This window comes from Astyanax mexicanus, chromosome 9 (genome assembly GCF_023375975.1).
Source record: "Astyanax mexicanus isolate ESR-SI-001 chromosome 9, AstMex3_surface, whole genome shotgun sequence".
Classification (NCBI taxonomy): domain Eukaryota; kingdom Metazoa; phylum Chordata; class Actinopteri; order Characiformes; family Acestrorhamphidae; genus Astyanax; species Astyanax mexicanus.
Genome location: NC_064416.1, coordinates 24,985,608 through 25,001,732, shown reverse-complemented (window position 1 = coordinate 25,001,732; position 16,125 = coordinate 24,985,608). Strand labels below are relative to the sequence as shown.

At 42.3% G+C, this 16,125-nt stretch overlaps 1 protein-coding gene and 1 long non-coding RNA gene across 6 annotated transcripts in view; both read left to right on the top strand.

The window, feature by feature from the left end:
* Positions 1-16,125, top strand: part of igf1ra (insulin-like growth factor 1a receptor) — a 131,199-nt gene that overhangs the window by 83,112 nt on the left and 31,962 nt on the right. The window contains exon 3 of the mRNA XM_007256243.4: positions 15,757-16,060. Within this exon, the coding sequence (XP_007256305.3) occupies positions 15,757-16,060 (304 nt within the window). The remainder of the gene's footprint in view (positions 1-15,756; positions 16,061-16,125) is intronic.
* Positions 9,615-12,901, top strand: LOC125804558 (uncharacterized). Of its 5 annotated transcripts, XR_007440667.1 has the most exons (4): positions 9,615-9,657; positions 9,852-9,905; positions 10,272-10,627; positions 11,275-12,901. It is a non-coding gene; the product is annotated as an uncharacterized LOC125804558 (long non-coding RNA). The 5 variants fall into 5 exon arrangements; XR_007440664.1 differs by lacking the exon at positions 9,852-9,905; XR_007440663.1 differs by lacking the exon at positions 9,615-9,657 and having other exon boundaries at positions 9,772-9,905.

Here is a 16,125-nt window from a genome sequence, read left to right as displayed (position 1 = left end):
TGTTGGAGCGCCCCCCTCCGAGCCCCGCACCACAGAGGACTTGTTTACCACGTTTCTACTGCACTCTCAATAACATGTCAATCATCTGGGACCTCCCTCACTGGTCTGTGATTGGTCCATTGCACATTCCTCTCCTGGCGCCACCCCCCTCTGGTTAGGTGATTGGAAGTTAAGCTTGCTGAGGTTCATACATATGTGCCTGCCTCGGTCTTCCCTGTTTTTATGTATATATCTGTTTGCCTGTGTATCTACCTGTATTTTTCTATATGCTGTATATACACCAATCAGCCACTTCATTAAAACCTCCTTGATTTAATACTCACTGTTCATCTTAACAGTTCCATTAAACATATAGAAGCAGTTTGTAGTTCTACAATTACAGACTATAGTCCTGTATCTGTTTCTCTTCCTGCCTTCACCCTGTCCTTTAATAGTCAGGGCCCCACACCGGCTCAGCACTGCAGCAACAGTGATATGGTGGTGCAATGGTGTGTGTTGTGCTGGTACAAGTGCATAAGACACAGCGGTGCTGCTGGAGTTTGTAAACAACTCATTGTCAATGCTGGAGAGGGATGATCCACCAACAGTGAGGAAGGATTAGAGAATGACTAACATATACAGATGCCACACAGTGTTTAAAAACTCCAGCAGCACTGCTGTGTCTGATCTATTGGTACCAGCACAACACACACTACTAACACACCACCGCCTTGTGTGTTAGGTTGAGAATATTGCAAAAACACTAAACTTTCAGTAATCCCTAATGCAGTTTTGCCTTCTTTCATAACATAACAAATAAAACTTTAAAATCATCAGTGCGACCTCTAAAAACAATGTTGGTCACATTGCCGAGTCAGGAATTAGTAAAACCTCCTTTGGCAGAAATCACAGCTTGCAAGTTTATTGTCGCTGCTAAAGTACTTCAGTTTTTGTAGGCGTTATTTTTTCTTTGCCAAAGACCTCAGCATGTTCTGCATGTCTTGCATGTACACTTGAGGTTTTAAAGAGTTGATGCCTATTTGCAAAATTCCTGTGATGTTAGGGTAATGGGAGTACTATTCCAAAAGCTTAAGTTTGTATCTTTTACATGGTGGATTTTGAGGAATTTGTTGGATCTTTATCCCCCTGTAAACACATTTTTTCATTAGCCTTAACTTTTTGACATCCAGAAGAAATATTTAGGGTCTGATAGTAATCCACGGTTTTATTTTATGAAAGAAAAATATGTATTCCAGAAAGCAAAAGAACATTGAATCAACATTCATTTTTCATCTCTAATGCACTAAAAGAGAATTGATCTCCAATGTCAGAATTGATGTGTTTGTGCACATCAGTTTTATATTGATTCAACATTGATTCACCATTATGGCTTTATATGTATGTATTAAAGGTTACTTAAAATAAAAACATAAATCTTGAGTGTATAGCATGCGCTGTGTCCGTGCAAGTCCGATCTTTATGAACAGAAAAATATAAAAAGTCAACTGCAAAATCTTCTGTTCTCACAGCAGAGTGGGAGTATGAGAGTCACACAGGCTAATAAATCCTAGTCACTGCAGATTTCTGTATTTTTTAAATAAAATTAAAGAAAAATTGCATAAAAAAAAAATCTGACCGATATTCAAAATCCGTGACTTAATCCATTTTGTGTGATTTGTGACCTGCTACACATCTAGTAAAATATTTATATCGTATCATATTCTGTTATTTTACTGTAAATCAACCAATGTGCAACATTATCGTTTATTCAATGCTCTTTGCTATCAGGGATGTGTATATGCATGTATAAAAAGAGAGATAGAGAGAGAGCGAGAGAGAGTATATGTATCTGAATGTACAGAGCAGCTGCAGTTCAAACCGGATTTTTTTTTCGTCTCTTGGTGTTGAAGTGAATTCGAAGTGCGTCACGTCAGTGAATAATATGGAATATGAAAACATGACGGCGGTGTGTGTCCGCGCGAGCATGTTTTAAATCAGGCGATGTAAACCTGTGTAGTAGTACTGTGTGATGATGAGAAAGGCGCGCGCGCAGTGCACGTAGCCATGGGCGGGGTGACATGGCCGTCTCTGTGTAAACACTGGAGTAAGAGCATATGCAGCGGTGCGGCTTCCAGCGGCGGGCGGCTCCTCTAGCCCGCGCTTATCAGCAGCGCGTGGACATGTAACTGCAGCAGGCTGTGTCAGTAATAACAACTCATCAATCCTTCCTTAGCGCTTCATCACAATTCACCGAAAAATAAAACAAATAAATAATAAATAAAACGCGTCTCGCGCTCCGTCCTGTCAGACTGGCTTTCCCGCCACGCCGCACGCGCGAGAGGCGCAGGGATGCAGGAGGAAGAGGAGGAAGGGCGCAACATGGCCGAGTGGACCGTGCGTGTGTGTTTCTCACCATGCCACACCATTTATGTTTTTGTTTTCTTTAAAAAATACACTTGCAAAAAACTAAGTAAAATTATCTTATTTTAAGACAATAAATCATTTTTTCTTTTTCTTTTTCATTTTAATAATAATGACCTTAGTCTTACTTATCTCCCCCTTATTTTAAGTTAATTGAACTCAAAATAAGCAGAAAGTCAAAATGCAAGTTATTCTGATTCTCATGTCCAAATTTAGGCCAAAAATATGTAATATGTTTTTGATTTATTTTTTAATTCACTCATTTTGAGTCGTTGTGATTGCTTATTTTAAGAAATCTTAGTAAGAAAAATGTGCCATCCCCAGTAGCAGATTGTTTTGCTTAATATAAGCATTTATGTCTCAATTTACAAATATATAAATATCTATTTTAAGGCCTACAACAGTGTTTCAGACTGCTGACTGTCACATTGTTTATCATATAATCATACCAGAAGAAAATACAAGATACAAAATACAAGCTTTTTTCTTTTTTTAATTTTTATGTCAAATCACTTCATGCTCACATGTTGTTTAGGAAAATATTTGTTTCCTTTCTACACATTTCTTTCAGTGTCCTGGACCTAGTAAACTGTAAGCTAAGTTAAATCGATGTTTTCTAATGTTATCAGTGTTTTCAGTGAAAACCAATATATTAAGCACTTCCATCTTAAAAAAAACAACAACCCCAACCTGCTTCCTGTGTACAGCTGTTTGTGTTCTCTATGTAAAAAATAATGCCTAAAATAGTGTTTCAGAGTGCTGACCGTCACATTGTTTATCACATAATCATACCAGAAAAAAATACAGCAGGCTTTTTCTTTTTTAAATTATATGTCAAATCACTTCACGCTCACATGCTGTTTTGAAAGACAATTTTTCTCTCTTCTCCACTTTCCTTCCAGTGTCCTGAACCTTGTGACTGGTGCCGAGAACAAGTGGATTACCATTCTTCTCCCTGATTATACTCTTGCTCAGAACATTCTGGGCATTCTTTACACAGTCCACTGCTAAAACGGCCGCTTGAAGCCCAGGAAACAACATCCAAGTGTGTCAGTGGGCTCCTGCCAGGCCACTAACACTATGTTTTTACAATCCTCCTTATTTCCTGCACCGGCTCAGAGGGATGGATATTGTACTGGAAGAATCCCTCGCGCCCTTCGCTTTGGTGCGCTGCAGAGGAAGGGAGCGTGCGTGCCGCTCCTCTCATTGCAGTGATTTGGAGTGCAGCAGGGGCAGTGTCTGTGTGCTGTCTGACCGCTCTGTTTTCAGAGAGAGGAGGGAGAGGGCTGCTGCTCGGTGCACTGGGCCAGCGAGCGTGTGTGCATGCAGGTGTACGTGTATGAGAGTTTGTGTTTTCTCTGCAGTGCCAGTCAGTCAGGGTAGTGAGAAGTTCCTGCACAGATAAACAGCCTCACCACAGACAGACTGTTCTGTCTTCTCTCAGGTCCTGCATGCCGGCAAGTGAGGTCACTGTGCAAATGATTCCTCATGTTTCTATCATTCCTTCATGTATGCTTTTTTAGTTAAAGCAGTTTATGCAGATTTTGTGGTCGGTCTTTCGCTGTATTTCTTTAGAGAGGCCTTGACTAAGTGAATATTAAAAGCTTTCTTGTGTTAACCTCTTTCAGAAATATGGAGATTTGCTTCAACTGTGCTGCATTTACACCTTGTAAATTAGACCAGTGTAGGCCAGTTCTAGACCTTGTTTACCACGTCTAGTAAACCTAATTAAACTAAACTGATAAGCTGAGTTAGGTGTGTTTGAGTGAAGAAATCACCAAGCTGTGCTTGACTTGGGCCTTGCGTTGCTGAAACTGGACACCTGGGTGTGATGGCATAAGACAAGTTGCACGCATGCTTTTCAATTTAGTGCTCATGCTGACAGGTTCTTCCGTCATTACAATGGCAGTTAAAACCCTTATCGCTCATAGGGACAATAGAGGGCAAATCCCATTGAAAACACAAACTACTGTTTTTACAAAAGCAGCAGTAACTAGTAGCTACAAGCAGACTGCATTACTCCATATACTTCATATACAGCACATGTGTCAAACACAAGGCCCGCGGGCCAAATGTGGCCCGCCACGTTCTTTTATGTGGCCCGCGAGAGCTCGTAAGCTCTTAGTGTCTATAATAAATAGGTCAGAAGCGTTCTTTGACCAAAAACTACATTTCCCACAATGCTTGTCGATTGTATTACCCACGAAGTTACGGCTTACTCACTACACGGCAGTGTAGTCATTGATGTGGAAACCCTGCCGGAGGGAAGGTGTAACTTCATACAAATGTTTATCCCATAATGTCCAGAAAAAGAGAAGCTGATGCAGACGGACGGCTGTGCTTCAAGGCGAAAGACCGGTATGCCTTTTATGTTACGAAGAGCGTTACTGACCAAAATAAACGCTTTTTAGAAGAGATATAAGTTGTGTAAATATTAATATAATAAACATCACTGTCAGCGCTAGTTACAGTTTCACCGCAGCAAAGGACGAGGACGTGAATCACTTATCTAACCAGCCTTTACTGATTTCTGCCCCCAATAACCCTTTCAATAACCTCCAATAGCCTTTAATAGTCTTCAGTAGCCTTCAACAGTCTAACCTTGCAGCCGTGGTGTGTCCACTAAACTCCGTAGTTATAAACATCCTGAGGTTAGCAGCGCGCTAACTGACCTGATTATAATGTAATCCGAGCAGTGACTCCGTGACGGCTGCTCTAAACTGCTGCTGTTAGCTGCTTGGGCTGAAAGATGAACTGTAGAGAGCTGTATTATCCGGTTAGTGGGGTTAAAACCTTTATTTCACACACGGAAGAACTTAAACATTTTAAAAACGCTCCAGACAGGCTGAGCTGAGCCCTGTAGCCCGTTGCTGGGCTGTAGCTCTGACTGAGTGAAAATAGCGGGGCTTGTGCTGCTGCTGCAGCTCCGACTAGTGGTTGGATGAGGAACTGCTAAATCTGAGGAAATGCTAAATCTGTCACATGTTTTTAACAGCTCACAATTTTTTATTTTATATTTATTAAGCCTTATTTCAGTATCAAACGTTTTGATCAAAGTTAATATAACTTGTATTTTATGTCATTTCTATTCACTTGAATAGTTTGGTTCTTGATTGATGGAGTTTTTGGATTTCATAACATGACAAATTAAAAGGATTTATGTTAATAGAGCAACAAGCAAACATTTTTTTTCCATGTAACTGTAATGTTTGATTGAATAAATAATATATTGAGAGTTATTTAACATTAAGGAGTAATTACATTCATTTTATATTACATTTGGTTACATTTTATTACATTTATAAGTTACATCCGGCCCTCAGAGGACAGCCAATATGCCAATGTGGCCCTCGGCCAAAATGAGTTTGACACCCCTGATATACAGTCTATAAATACAGCTTATATTTGGAATAATTTTGAGGATGATGGATACTTCCGTAGTCAGGGCTCTTAGTCATCACATTCCTCTGCACACATACATTGTGAAGGAAAATAGAAATAGAAAGAGGCAGAACCTTTCTGGTGACATCACAATAGACATCACCATCACCTTGTTAGACTGTTCTCTCCATTTGATTGATCAATATTCTGCTAAGAAAGAGTCTTAATAGGACAGTCCTTACAAGGAGCCTATACACAGCCTATACTGTGTTCTTTCTACATTTCTACATTTCATGATGAATGGACCAATAGAAATGATTTTTAAAAAATGTTGGAATGTTGGAAATGCTAAAAAAATTAGTTGGAATAGCATATTTTTTCTTTTTTTTTTGATGTTTAATAGCAATATCTGGTCCCTACAAGCATACATTGTATTGGTTGTCTCTTGCTACCTGGTGTCCATAGTGATCTCTTTTACAAAAAACGCTGCTTGTCCATGGCCTCTCGGACTGTGTCGGACTTCCTTGTTAGGCACTGAGCTCTTGGTGTGGATGGGTGGAAGCCCGCCGTTCCTGGCATAGCAGTGTGTGGAGCATGGTCGGGTGGAAATAGGCCCGTACTCCCAGGCAGCCTAAAAATAAAGAAGCAGACCCTCTTTTGCTGTGGGTTTGTGTTTGGTCGCCATGGGAAATGAGGTCGACTTACAGTGTATGGTCTGTGAAATGGCACATTCTCTCTCTCTCTCTCTCTCTCTCTCTCTCTCTCTCTCTCTCTCTCTCTCTCTCTCTCCCTCTCTCCACCTCACACCCCCATTTTTCCCTTCTTTCCTCTCCTCAGTGGAAGGTATGCGTGTTTGAGATTTTTTCCCGTGGTTGAAGAATCTGTAGAAGTGCCGTGGTGCTTTTGTCAGTGAGCGATGAGCAGCAGCTTGACTTTGCCTGGACTGCCCCCTTTTGGTGGAATTCCAAGCAACCATGCAGCCTGTTCCCATCATCTCCACAGCAGCACAGCAATCATATCTATGGGTCAAGTGTTAAAGTGGGGAGCCTTTATCTTTAACCTGGCTTTTTTGGGAGTTCAGAGGTTACCCGACTGTCTGAGAGCGACAAGATATTCCCAGGGAAAGCAGAGCGAGTGCTCGGCCGACGATGGAATTAGATCTGGAAAGGGTGCAGCTATTAATAGCCCATAAAAGGGCCATATGGCTATTTAAGGAAAAGTAGCTCTCATTTACAGGCCCTCACTTTGTCTGCTGTGTATGTACCAGATCGTCTTCAGTATCACAGCTGCTGATTATTCCTATTTAAAGTGTGCACAGCCATTTAGGAAAGGAAACTGGGGTATATCTAATAAGGAGAGGGCGTAGATGTGAAAAATATACAAGCAAAGTCGCAACTGAAAAATAACCTTTATACCTTTGTAGACAGTTTCCCCAGTTTTTTTTTCTTACCCTTACCTCGTACTGAGTGTTCCACCTCGTCTTAGCCTGGCTTATGAGCCGACAGAATGTGAGAAAGAATGCAGAGTATTTGGGAAAATGGCAGGAGTGGGACAGAGCACAGATCCTGTGGCCTGAAAGAGCTGCTGACCCGGTGAGGTTTTGTATTAGCTGTGCAGCAGAGAGGGAGGATTTAAGTGTAAGGTTAGTCAGGTTGCGAGATGTTATGTGAAATATTTATACCGCAGTTATACTGAGCAGCCCCTCTTTGCTAGTGTAGAAAGTATGTAGGGTCTGTTAAATGTATCTGCCTGAGAAAGACATGCATGCACGCACACACACACAGACACAGACACATACACACCACTCACACACACAGAAACAGATGTCTTAACCAGTATTAATTACAGCCCTAAATGCAGTGGTCACGTTTGCCCTGTAATGTCTGGCGGAATGGTTCAGGCTCATAAATAAAGGAGGGGAAATGTTTCATTCAGACGCCTCTTTGGCCATGCCTCTCGGGTGTGCCACACACGGTGCCAAGATCCCGTTGCTAGGCAACCGCCACTGCCGTCCCTCTTGCTGCTGTCCTCTTATGGAGTCGGCATTCCAGCTCAAGGCATCCTGTGATGTCAGTCTGCTTATGTGAGCTCTGCCTGCTCACTGAGCATGCTGGGATGTGTAGGCATTCGACTAGCGTTACAGGTCTGATTAGGATCGGGGTTGGAGGTGTATTGATTCGCAAACGTCAGAGGTTTGATTTGATATGATTCAGTGGAGTCTAAATTCATTACATGCACTAAAAACAAGAAATGTAACAACATTTGCTTTATTTTATTGTTTCAAAATATAAAAATAACATTTTATTGGAGAATTAAACATTATTAAATTACAGTATTTAGTCTACGTATACATTTATGACATTGGTATTCATTTGGGCACTTGACATTTGAATCATAAAACAAGCTATAAGTGTTGCGCAAGTACTACTCCAAGCTGGTCATCAATGTCAATTGAATGTAGGTTCTGATGTTAAGTGCCCAACATTCAGTGGCAGGATGCCAGTGATGACAGCTGGCATTTGAACAAAAATACCAAAATTAAGGTACAATTCTAGCCAAATTAATGTTTAGTAACTGCAGTTATCGGTGTGGTGTACGGTGGGTGGTACCATCACAAAATATTACTGCAGTATACAGTATTAAGGGGTGGGAGTAGCTAGGGGTGGGAATCGTTTACTATCTCACGATTCGATTCGATTCCGATTTTGGGGGCCACGATTCGATTCAGAATCGATTTTTGATTCAAAACGATTTGAATTATAAAAATTTCTGCTTCTGGCTTATGAATCTTATTGAAAAAAAACCCTCCATAATATACACTGGTCCTGGAGCAGGTAATGTGTTACAAAAACAATAAAATGTGCAGGAATGTGGGTCCTCAGTGACAGAGGAATCACTGGGATATCACAATGACGTTAATGAACAATAAATAAATAACTAGAAAAGGTAAAGTTCGTGAACGAACTTTAAGTTGGCTTGGAAAAGAACGCTAATAACGTTAAAAAGTTAAAATGGTTGCTAAGCTTTTTCCGTCTGAAGAGTGTGAAGAGTCATTGATATGCTGTTAACTTTTGGCTAAACGCTAAATGCTAAAAACGCTGAAATCTAAAAACATTTGGTTAAACGCTGAAATCTAAAAACATTTGGTTAAACGCTGAAATCTAAAAACGTTTGATTAAACGCTGAAATCTAAAAACGTTTGGTTAAACACTGAAATCTAAAAACATTTAGTTAAACGCTGAAATCTAAAAACGTTTGATTAAACGCTGAAATCTAAAAACGTTTGGTTTAACGCTGAAATCTAAAAACGTTTAATTAAACACTGAAATCTAAAAACGCTTGTTTAAATGCTGAAATAGTAAAACTTTTGGTTAAACTTTTGATTGCTAATGTGTTGCTAGGCAGTTGCTATCATTTCTGAAAAGGTTTCTAAGCTGTTGCTACGTGGTTGCTAGGGTGTTGCTATGGTATCCGGGGTGGTTGCTAAGGTGTCGCTAGGTGGTTGCTAGGGTGTTGCTAGGTGGTTGCTAAGGTGTTGCTATGGTATCCGGGGTGGTTGCTAAGATGTTGCTAGGTGGTTGCTAAGGTGTTTCTATGGTATCTGGGGTGGTTGCTAAGGTGTTTCTAGGTGGTTGCTAGGTGGTTGCTAAGATGTTGCTATGGTATCCGGGGTGGTTGCTAAGATGTTGCTAGGTGGTTGCTAAGGTGTTGCTATGGTATCTGGGGTGGTTGCTAAGGTGTTTCTAGGTGGTTGCTAGGTGGTTGCTAAGGTATTCCAGGTGGGTGCTAGGCAGTTGCTAAGTGGTTGCTAGGCAGTTGCTAATGTTTTCCAGGTGGTTGCTAAGTGGTTGCTAGGCAGTTGCTAACGTATTCCAGGTGGTTGCTAGGCAGTTGCTAAGTAGTTGCTAGGCAGTTGCTAACATTTTCCAAGTGGTTGCTAGGCAGTTGCTAAGTGGTTGCTAGGCAGTTGCTAACGTTTTCCAGGTGGTTGCTAAGTGGTTCCTAGGCAGTTGCTAATGTTTTCCAGGTGGTTGCTAAGTGGTTGCTAGGCAGTTGCTAACATATTCCAGGTGGTTGCTAGGCAGTTGCTAAGTGGTTGCTAGGCAGTTGCTAACGTTTTCCAAGTGGTTGCTAGGCAGTTGCTTAGTGGTTGCTAGGCAGTTGCTAACGTTTTCCAGGTGGTTGCTAAGTGGTTGCTAGGCAGTTGCTAACATATTCCAGGTGGTTGCTAGGCAGTTGCTAAGTGGTTGCCAGGCAGTTGCTAACGTTTTCCAGGTGGTTGCTAAGTGGTTGCTAGGCAGTTGCTAACGTATTCCAGGTGGTTGCTAGGCAGTTGCTAAGTGGTTGCTAGGCAGTTGCTAACGTTTTCCAGGTGGTTGCTAAGTGGTTGGTAGGCAGTTGCTAACGTTTTCCAGGTGGTTGCTAAGTGGTTGCTAGGCAGTTGCTAACGTTTTCCAGGTGGTTGCTAGGCAGTTGCTAACGTTTTCCAGGTGGTTGCTAGGCAGTTGCTAAGTGGTTGCTAGGCAGTTGCTAACGTTTTCCAAGTGGTTGCTAGGCAGTTGCTAAGTGGTTGCTAGGCAGTTGCTAACATTTTCCAGGTGGTTGCTAAGTGGTTGCTAGGTAGTTGCTAACATATTCCAGGTGGTTGCTAGGCAGCTGCTAAGTGGTTGCTAGGCAGTTGCTAACGTTTTCCAGGTGGTTGCTAAGTGGTTGCTAGGCAGTTGCTAACGTTTTCCAGGTGGCTGCTAGGCAGTTGCTAAGTGGTTGCTAGGCAGTTGCTAACGTTTTCCAAATGGTTGCTAGGCAGTTGCTAAGTGGTTGCTAGGCAGTTGCTAACGTTTTCCAGGTGGTTGCTAAGTGGTTGCTAGGCAGTTGCTAACGTTTTCCAGGTGGTTGCTAGGCAGTTGCTAAGTTGTTGCTAGGCAGTTGCTAACGTTTTCCAGGTGGTTGCTAAGTGGTTGCTAGGCAGTTGCTAAGTGGTTGCTAGGCAGTTGCTAAGTGGTTGCTAGGCAGTTGCTAACATTTTCCAGGTGGTTGCTAAGTGGTTGCTAGGTAGTTGCTAACATATTCCAGGTGGTTGCTAGGCAGCTGCTAAGTGGTTGCTAGGCAGTTGCTAACGTTTTCCAGGTGGTTGCTAAGTGGTTGCTAGGCAGTTGCTAACGTTTTCCAAGTGGTTGCTAGGCAGTTGCTAAGTGGTTGCTAGGCAGTTGCTAACGTTTTCCAGGTGGTTGCTAAGTGGTTGCTAGGCAGTTGCTAACGTATTCCAGGTGGTTGCTAGGCAGTTGCTAAGTGGTTGCTAGGCAGTTGCTAACGTTTTCCAGGTGGTTGCTAAGTGGTTGCTAGGCAGTTGCTAACGTTTTCCAGGTGGTTGCTAGGCAGTTGCTAACGTTTTCCAGGTGGTTGCTAGGCAGTTGCTAAGTGGTTGCTAGGCAGTTGCCAACGTTTTCCAGGTGGTTGCTCAGTGGTTGCTAGGCAGTTGCTAATGTTTTCCAGGTGGTTGCTAAGTGGTTGCTAGGCAGTTGCTAACGTATTCCAGGTGGTTGCTAGGCAGTTGCTAAGTGGTTGCTATGCAGTTGCTAACGTTTTCCAAGTGGTTGCTAGGCAGTTGCTAAGTGGTTGCTAGGCAGTTGCTAACGTTTTCCAGGTGGTTGCTAAGTGGTTGCTAGGCAGTTGCTAACGTTTTCCAGGTGGTTGCTAGGCAGTTGCTAAGTGGTTGCTAGGCAGTTGCTAACGTTTTCCAAGTGGTTGCTAGGCAGTTGCTAAGTGGTTGCTAGGCAGTTGCTAACGTTTTCCAGGTGGTTGCTAAGGTGTTGCTAAGTGGTTGCTAGGCAGTTGCTAACGTTTTCCAGGTGGTTGCTAAGGTGGTTGCTAAGCAGTTATTAGGTGGTTGCTAAGCCCTGGCTGGGGTGCCAGGGTGTCCAAACTTTTGACTGATAGCTGCTCCATACAGCAGCTCCTCCATACACTCACAGTACTGGAGGAGCAGGGGAGAGAAGGGGTTCCGTGCGCAGAGCTGCTCGTGTGTGAGATGGAACTCTGGGCCCCCCATTCATTTCAATGGGAAAACTTCGTACGACATTTGTACGAAAACCGTACAACGTATCGTCGAAACGTTAAAATTTTCGGAAAGAACGCGGTAAGTTCTATAGACCGTCCGATTTTTGTCTTTGTATGTCAAAAATTGTTACCTACACAAACGTTCAAAGTTGTCCCCCATTCATTTCCTATGGGAAAAAAAAGCGTACGTTTACGAAGTTTTTACGAAAACCGTACGATGTATCGCTTAAAAAAGCACAAGCAACCTATTCGGGTATAGGTCCTACGATACTGCAAAGTTTTGTGGTTCTACGTCAAAAGCCCTAGGAGGAGATAGTGATTAAATTTTGCGAATAGAATAATAATAATAAGAATAAGATTACGAAGAACAATAAGTTGGCTTTTCCAAGCCAACTTAATAAATAACACTGCTTTATTACCAGGCTACTAGCGGTGGTGTGTAGGTGACGCTGCTGGGCTGATGTGATGATAGCAGTGGAGCGCTAAAGTTCAGGAGCAGCTGCTGATTAACTAGTTAATTTAAGGTCGTTGTATTTCTTCAGAAAGGGGGCAGGAGGTGGAGAAATTAATTCATATGGTCCATTCCTTAATTCCTCTGTGATGAGGAGCTGAAATTAGCTCTGATTAGCTTATTGTATTTTTCCGTTCCGCCTTAAATGCTGCAGCCCGCTGCCACCTGTAGCGTTATTTAAGGTGGAACTGGAAAGTTAGCTAGTTAGCTAGCTAACAGTTACTGAAACTAACTACTAGCGATCTTTTTTATGCTTGTTATGAAGCATTCTGCCATAAAACATTAAAACTACACGTTAATCTAATGTAATATAGTGCTTGTTCTGCCATCTTACCGGTGATTCTCAAACACCTACGCTCTGTGTGTCTGGAAGATCTCCGTTTGAAAGGACAAGCGCTATCCCCAGGGTTGCCAGGTCCAACAAAAATACCCAGCCCAAAATCAGTCTAAAACCCGCCCCTCAGAATCGATTTTGGGACATTTTAAATCGATTCTGAATCGTAGTAAATGAGAATCAAGATTCTTATGTGAATCGATTTTTTGGCACACCTCTAGGAGTAGCATAGGCTGCAAAAGTAGCTCTCTTTTTATGTGGCCTCTGCCCTCGTCTCATCCTACTTTAGCACTAAATTGAAAAATTATATTAGAATGAACACACAAAGTTCCATTTCAGTTGTTTTTGTTCACAGGGTCACAGACTGTGCATAAAATGCACACATGTAAATTGGTGAATTAATTTATGTTAAACCCTCAGCCTGTCTATTACATGTTTAACATTAAATGTTTAACTGCTGTGAATCAGGAGAGAGACACTGCTTAGCATTAGCTTAGTTAGCAGCCTGAAAGCATTCTGTTAACCATAGTGTGTTCAAAATTGCTTGACTGAAACCCCACTTATAAGCCTTTAGACGGGAATAAATCAGATCGAGGGACTGCAGCTGAATGGAAGTTATTTTCTGTGGTGTGATGTGTCTGTAGAACACTCACTAAGCTAAATCTTGCTGAGCTAGATAGCTCAACTATCAGGCAGCAGTTGTGGCCATCTTAAATGCACATGAATGAATGGGCTATTTTGGTTGTGTACTAAATAGACAGAACAAACATTTGACACCTCATATGTATCGTAAAATATTGAAATACTGTCCTACTTTAAAGGGACAGTCATAATATTTTATTATAGGGTGTACTATTATACTTCACAACCATAGTATAGTATGGTGAACTTGTCCGGCCAGGGAATTGAATCCTATTCTGCTATGTGGGAGAGAGTAATATAACCTGCTATGCTATGCCAACACATTAGCCAGAGTTACAGCATGTCTTATCCACAAACTAGCCTTCTAGTCACAAGCTTAACATGCTAGTCACGATACAATACAACTATACAGTTCAGTAGAATATGCTGTTATCTGTAGGCTATATATCAACTTCCACAAATATGCAATATCAATACCTTGAGTTTGATACAAAGTCATTAAGCATGTCTTTTGGCTCTCTGACTAACTACACTTGGAGTTTTGATACTTGGTGTTATCAAAGTAGTTTGGTTGGTACTCTAAAGGCATTGAATTTTGATACCCAGCCCCAGGGCTGGTTAGCAGCGATGTCTCGGGCCTGCCCTCTTTCATGCCTCTCCTGTTACCCACAGGGCCTTTTTCTCCCTGCAGCTCAACATGAGTCAGTGTGTCGGAATGCTGCCTTTATTGATCCCACGTTTGGAGACAATGTGTCCGGGTCCCTTCGCTCTCATTACTAAACACAGAGCGTGTTCAATAAGATTTGTTGCCGAAGGCCTAATTTGAAACACACCCCGGCCCTCCCCCCTCCGCTCCCTTTCTCTGTACACACTCGTTTTACTGCTAGGTTTCTCATGCTCACGACGGAAGCTGATCTCTCTTGGATGTGAGTGAGCTGGAGCTCCATGCGAGCGCCTGGAAGCCGGATCATCTGTGTTTTGGGTTACCCCTTCAGCAACAACACTGAACTGTTGTCCAAAAGCTTTTTGCCAGATCCCTGACTGCTCATAGGAAACAATGATCTTGCAGGGGTCAGAGACAAAGCTGATTCAGTTTAAGCAGAACTGGTACAGAAATGGTCCTTTGTTTGAATATGAATATGAATTTGATCTTGTAATCCGATGTGACGCCTGTGGAAATCTAGTTGTGAAAGATTTTTTTTTCACACTTTAATAATTGAATGGTCCATTATTCTCTTAAACAGCCCATGTTTTACATTTGTCCTATTTTATTTGTTTCCTTGAGGAAGTAAAAAATTATATGTTATTAATGTATCTCAGATGACATTCTTTAGTGCTTATATTTAAAGCCGCTTGTTTTTTATCACTCTGCCTTAAATATATAAAGTATATATATATATATATATATAGACAGCCTTGAATGGAAGGGCTACATTGCCCTTACTGTGCAAACCGTATTTTACTGTATGGTGGACAATTCTAGCTTCATTTCCACAGAGCGAATGAGATTAGAAAAATAAAGTACATGTTTTATACAGTCATTTGTTTAATTTGTAATGCATTCTGGGCAGAAATACTCCCTAAAACATCAGTGTGAGTGGGTGGGAAGATGGACTGCTGTTGTAGGTGTTTTGCACTGTGGGACTAAACATTGTTTTCAGGACTAATAATCTTTATGATGTTACTCTTCTTGTGAAGCAATTTAACTATAAAAAGTATTTTCTGTTAAATGTATGTAGGCTTATTTACAAGGGTTTTTGCCTTGAACCTCACAACCATCATACATGTCGAAGCAAACTGTGCTTTAGCTGCTGGAAAAACTCTGGTTTTCCTCCATCTCTCTCCCTCTCCTTCTCCCTCCCAATTCCCTTAATAGTCCCTAACTGTAATAATATTTATCTGTAGTCAAGCCAGGCTACAGTTTACTAACAAGGCTGGCATAGAGCAACGCGGGGCCCTGTGCAAACATCCCAAACAGCCTGACTCCAGCTTTCACTTCCTCCCTCCCGCAGCCCTTGCTCCTCCAGGACCGCTTTACAGGCCACTAATCTGACACTCTGGCTGCCCTTTGACCTCCATTGAGCAAAACACACAAACGTACATGCATGCATTAAGCTATGAGCTTAATGTTCTCCCGCAACCAATCCGCTCCCCTGTGTGCTTTGCGATATACCGTAGATCTAATAACCAGGCACTTATTGAACTGCTGTAGCTCTCAGGTTCCTGAGGTCCCTAAATGTCATTTCATTTGTGCTGTTTAGATCTATCAAGCTCGAGTAATGAACTCAGACTCAGAATAATGTTCCTCCCCACTATGTGCAAATGCATGATGTCTGTGTGACCCAGCTGTCTGTCTGCGCTGGGGATGCGCCCTTTCTTTTTGTCTGCCGCTAATCCACTCTCTTTTGTGTTTGTTTCATTTGCTCTACAGAGTGCGCACCCAAATGTGATCGGCGGGTGTGTACGGATAATAAGGAGTGCTGCCACCCGCAGTGCCTGGGGAGCTGCACAGAGCCTGACAACGACATGGCCTGCGCTGCTTGCCAGCACTACTACCACGAGGGTCGCTGCGTGCCCGACTGCCCACCAGGCACGTACCGCTTCGAGGGCTGGCGCTGCATCACCATGGAGACGTGTGCCCGGGTGCACCTGCCCAGCGAAGTAGACTTCGTCATTCATAACGGGGAATGTATGCCCGAGTGCCCGCCTGGATTCACTCGCAACGACAGTCAGAGGTGCCTTTTCTCATATTTACCCATTTACATACATCCAGGCTTTGAAACTAGAGCGGTCATTAATT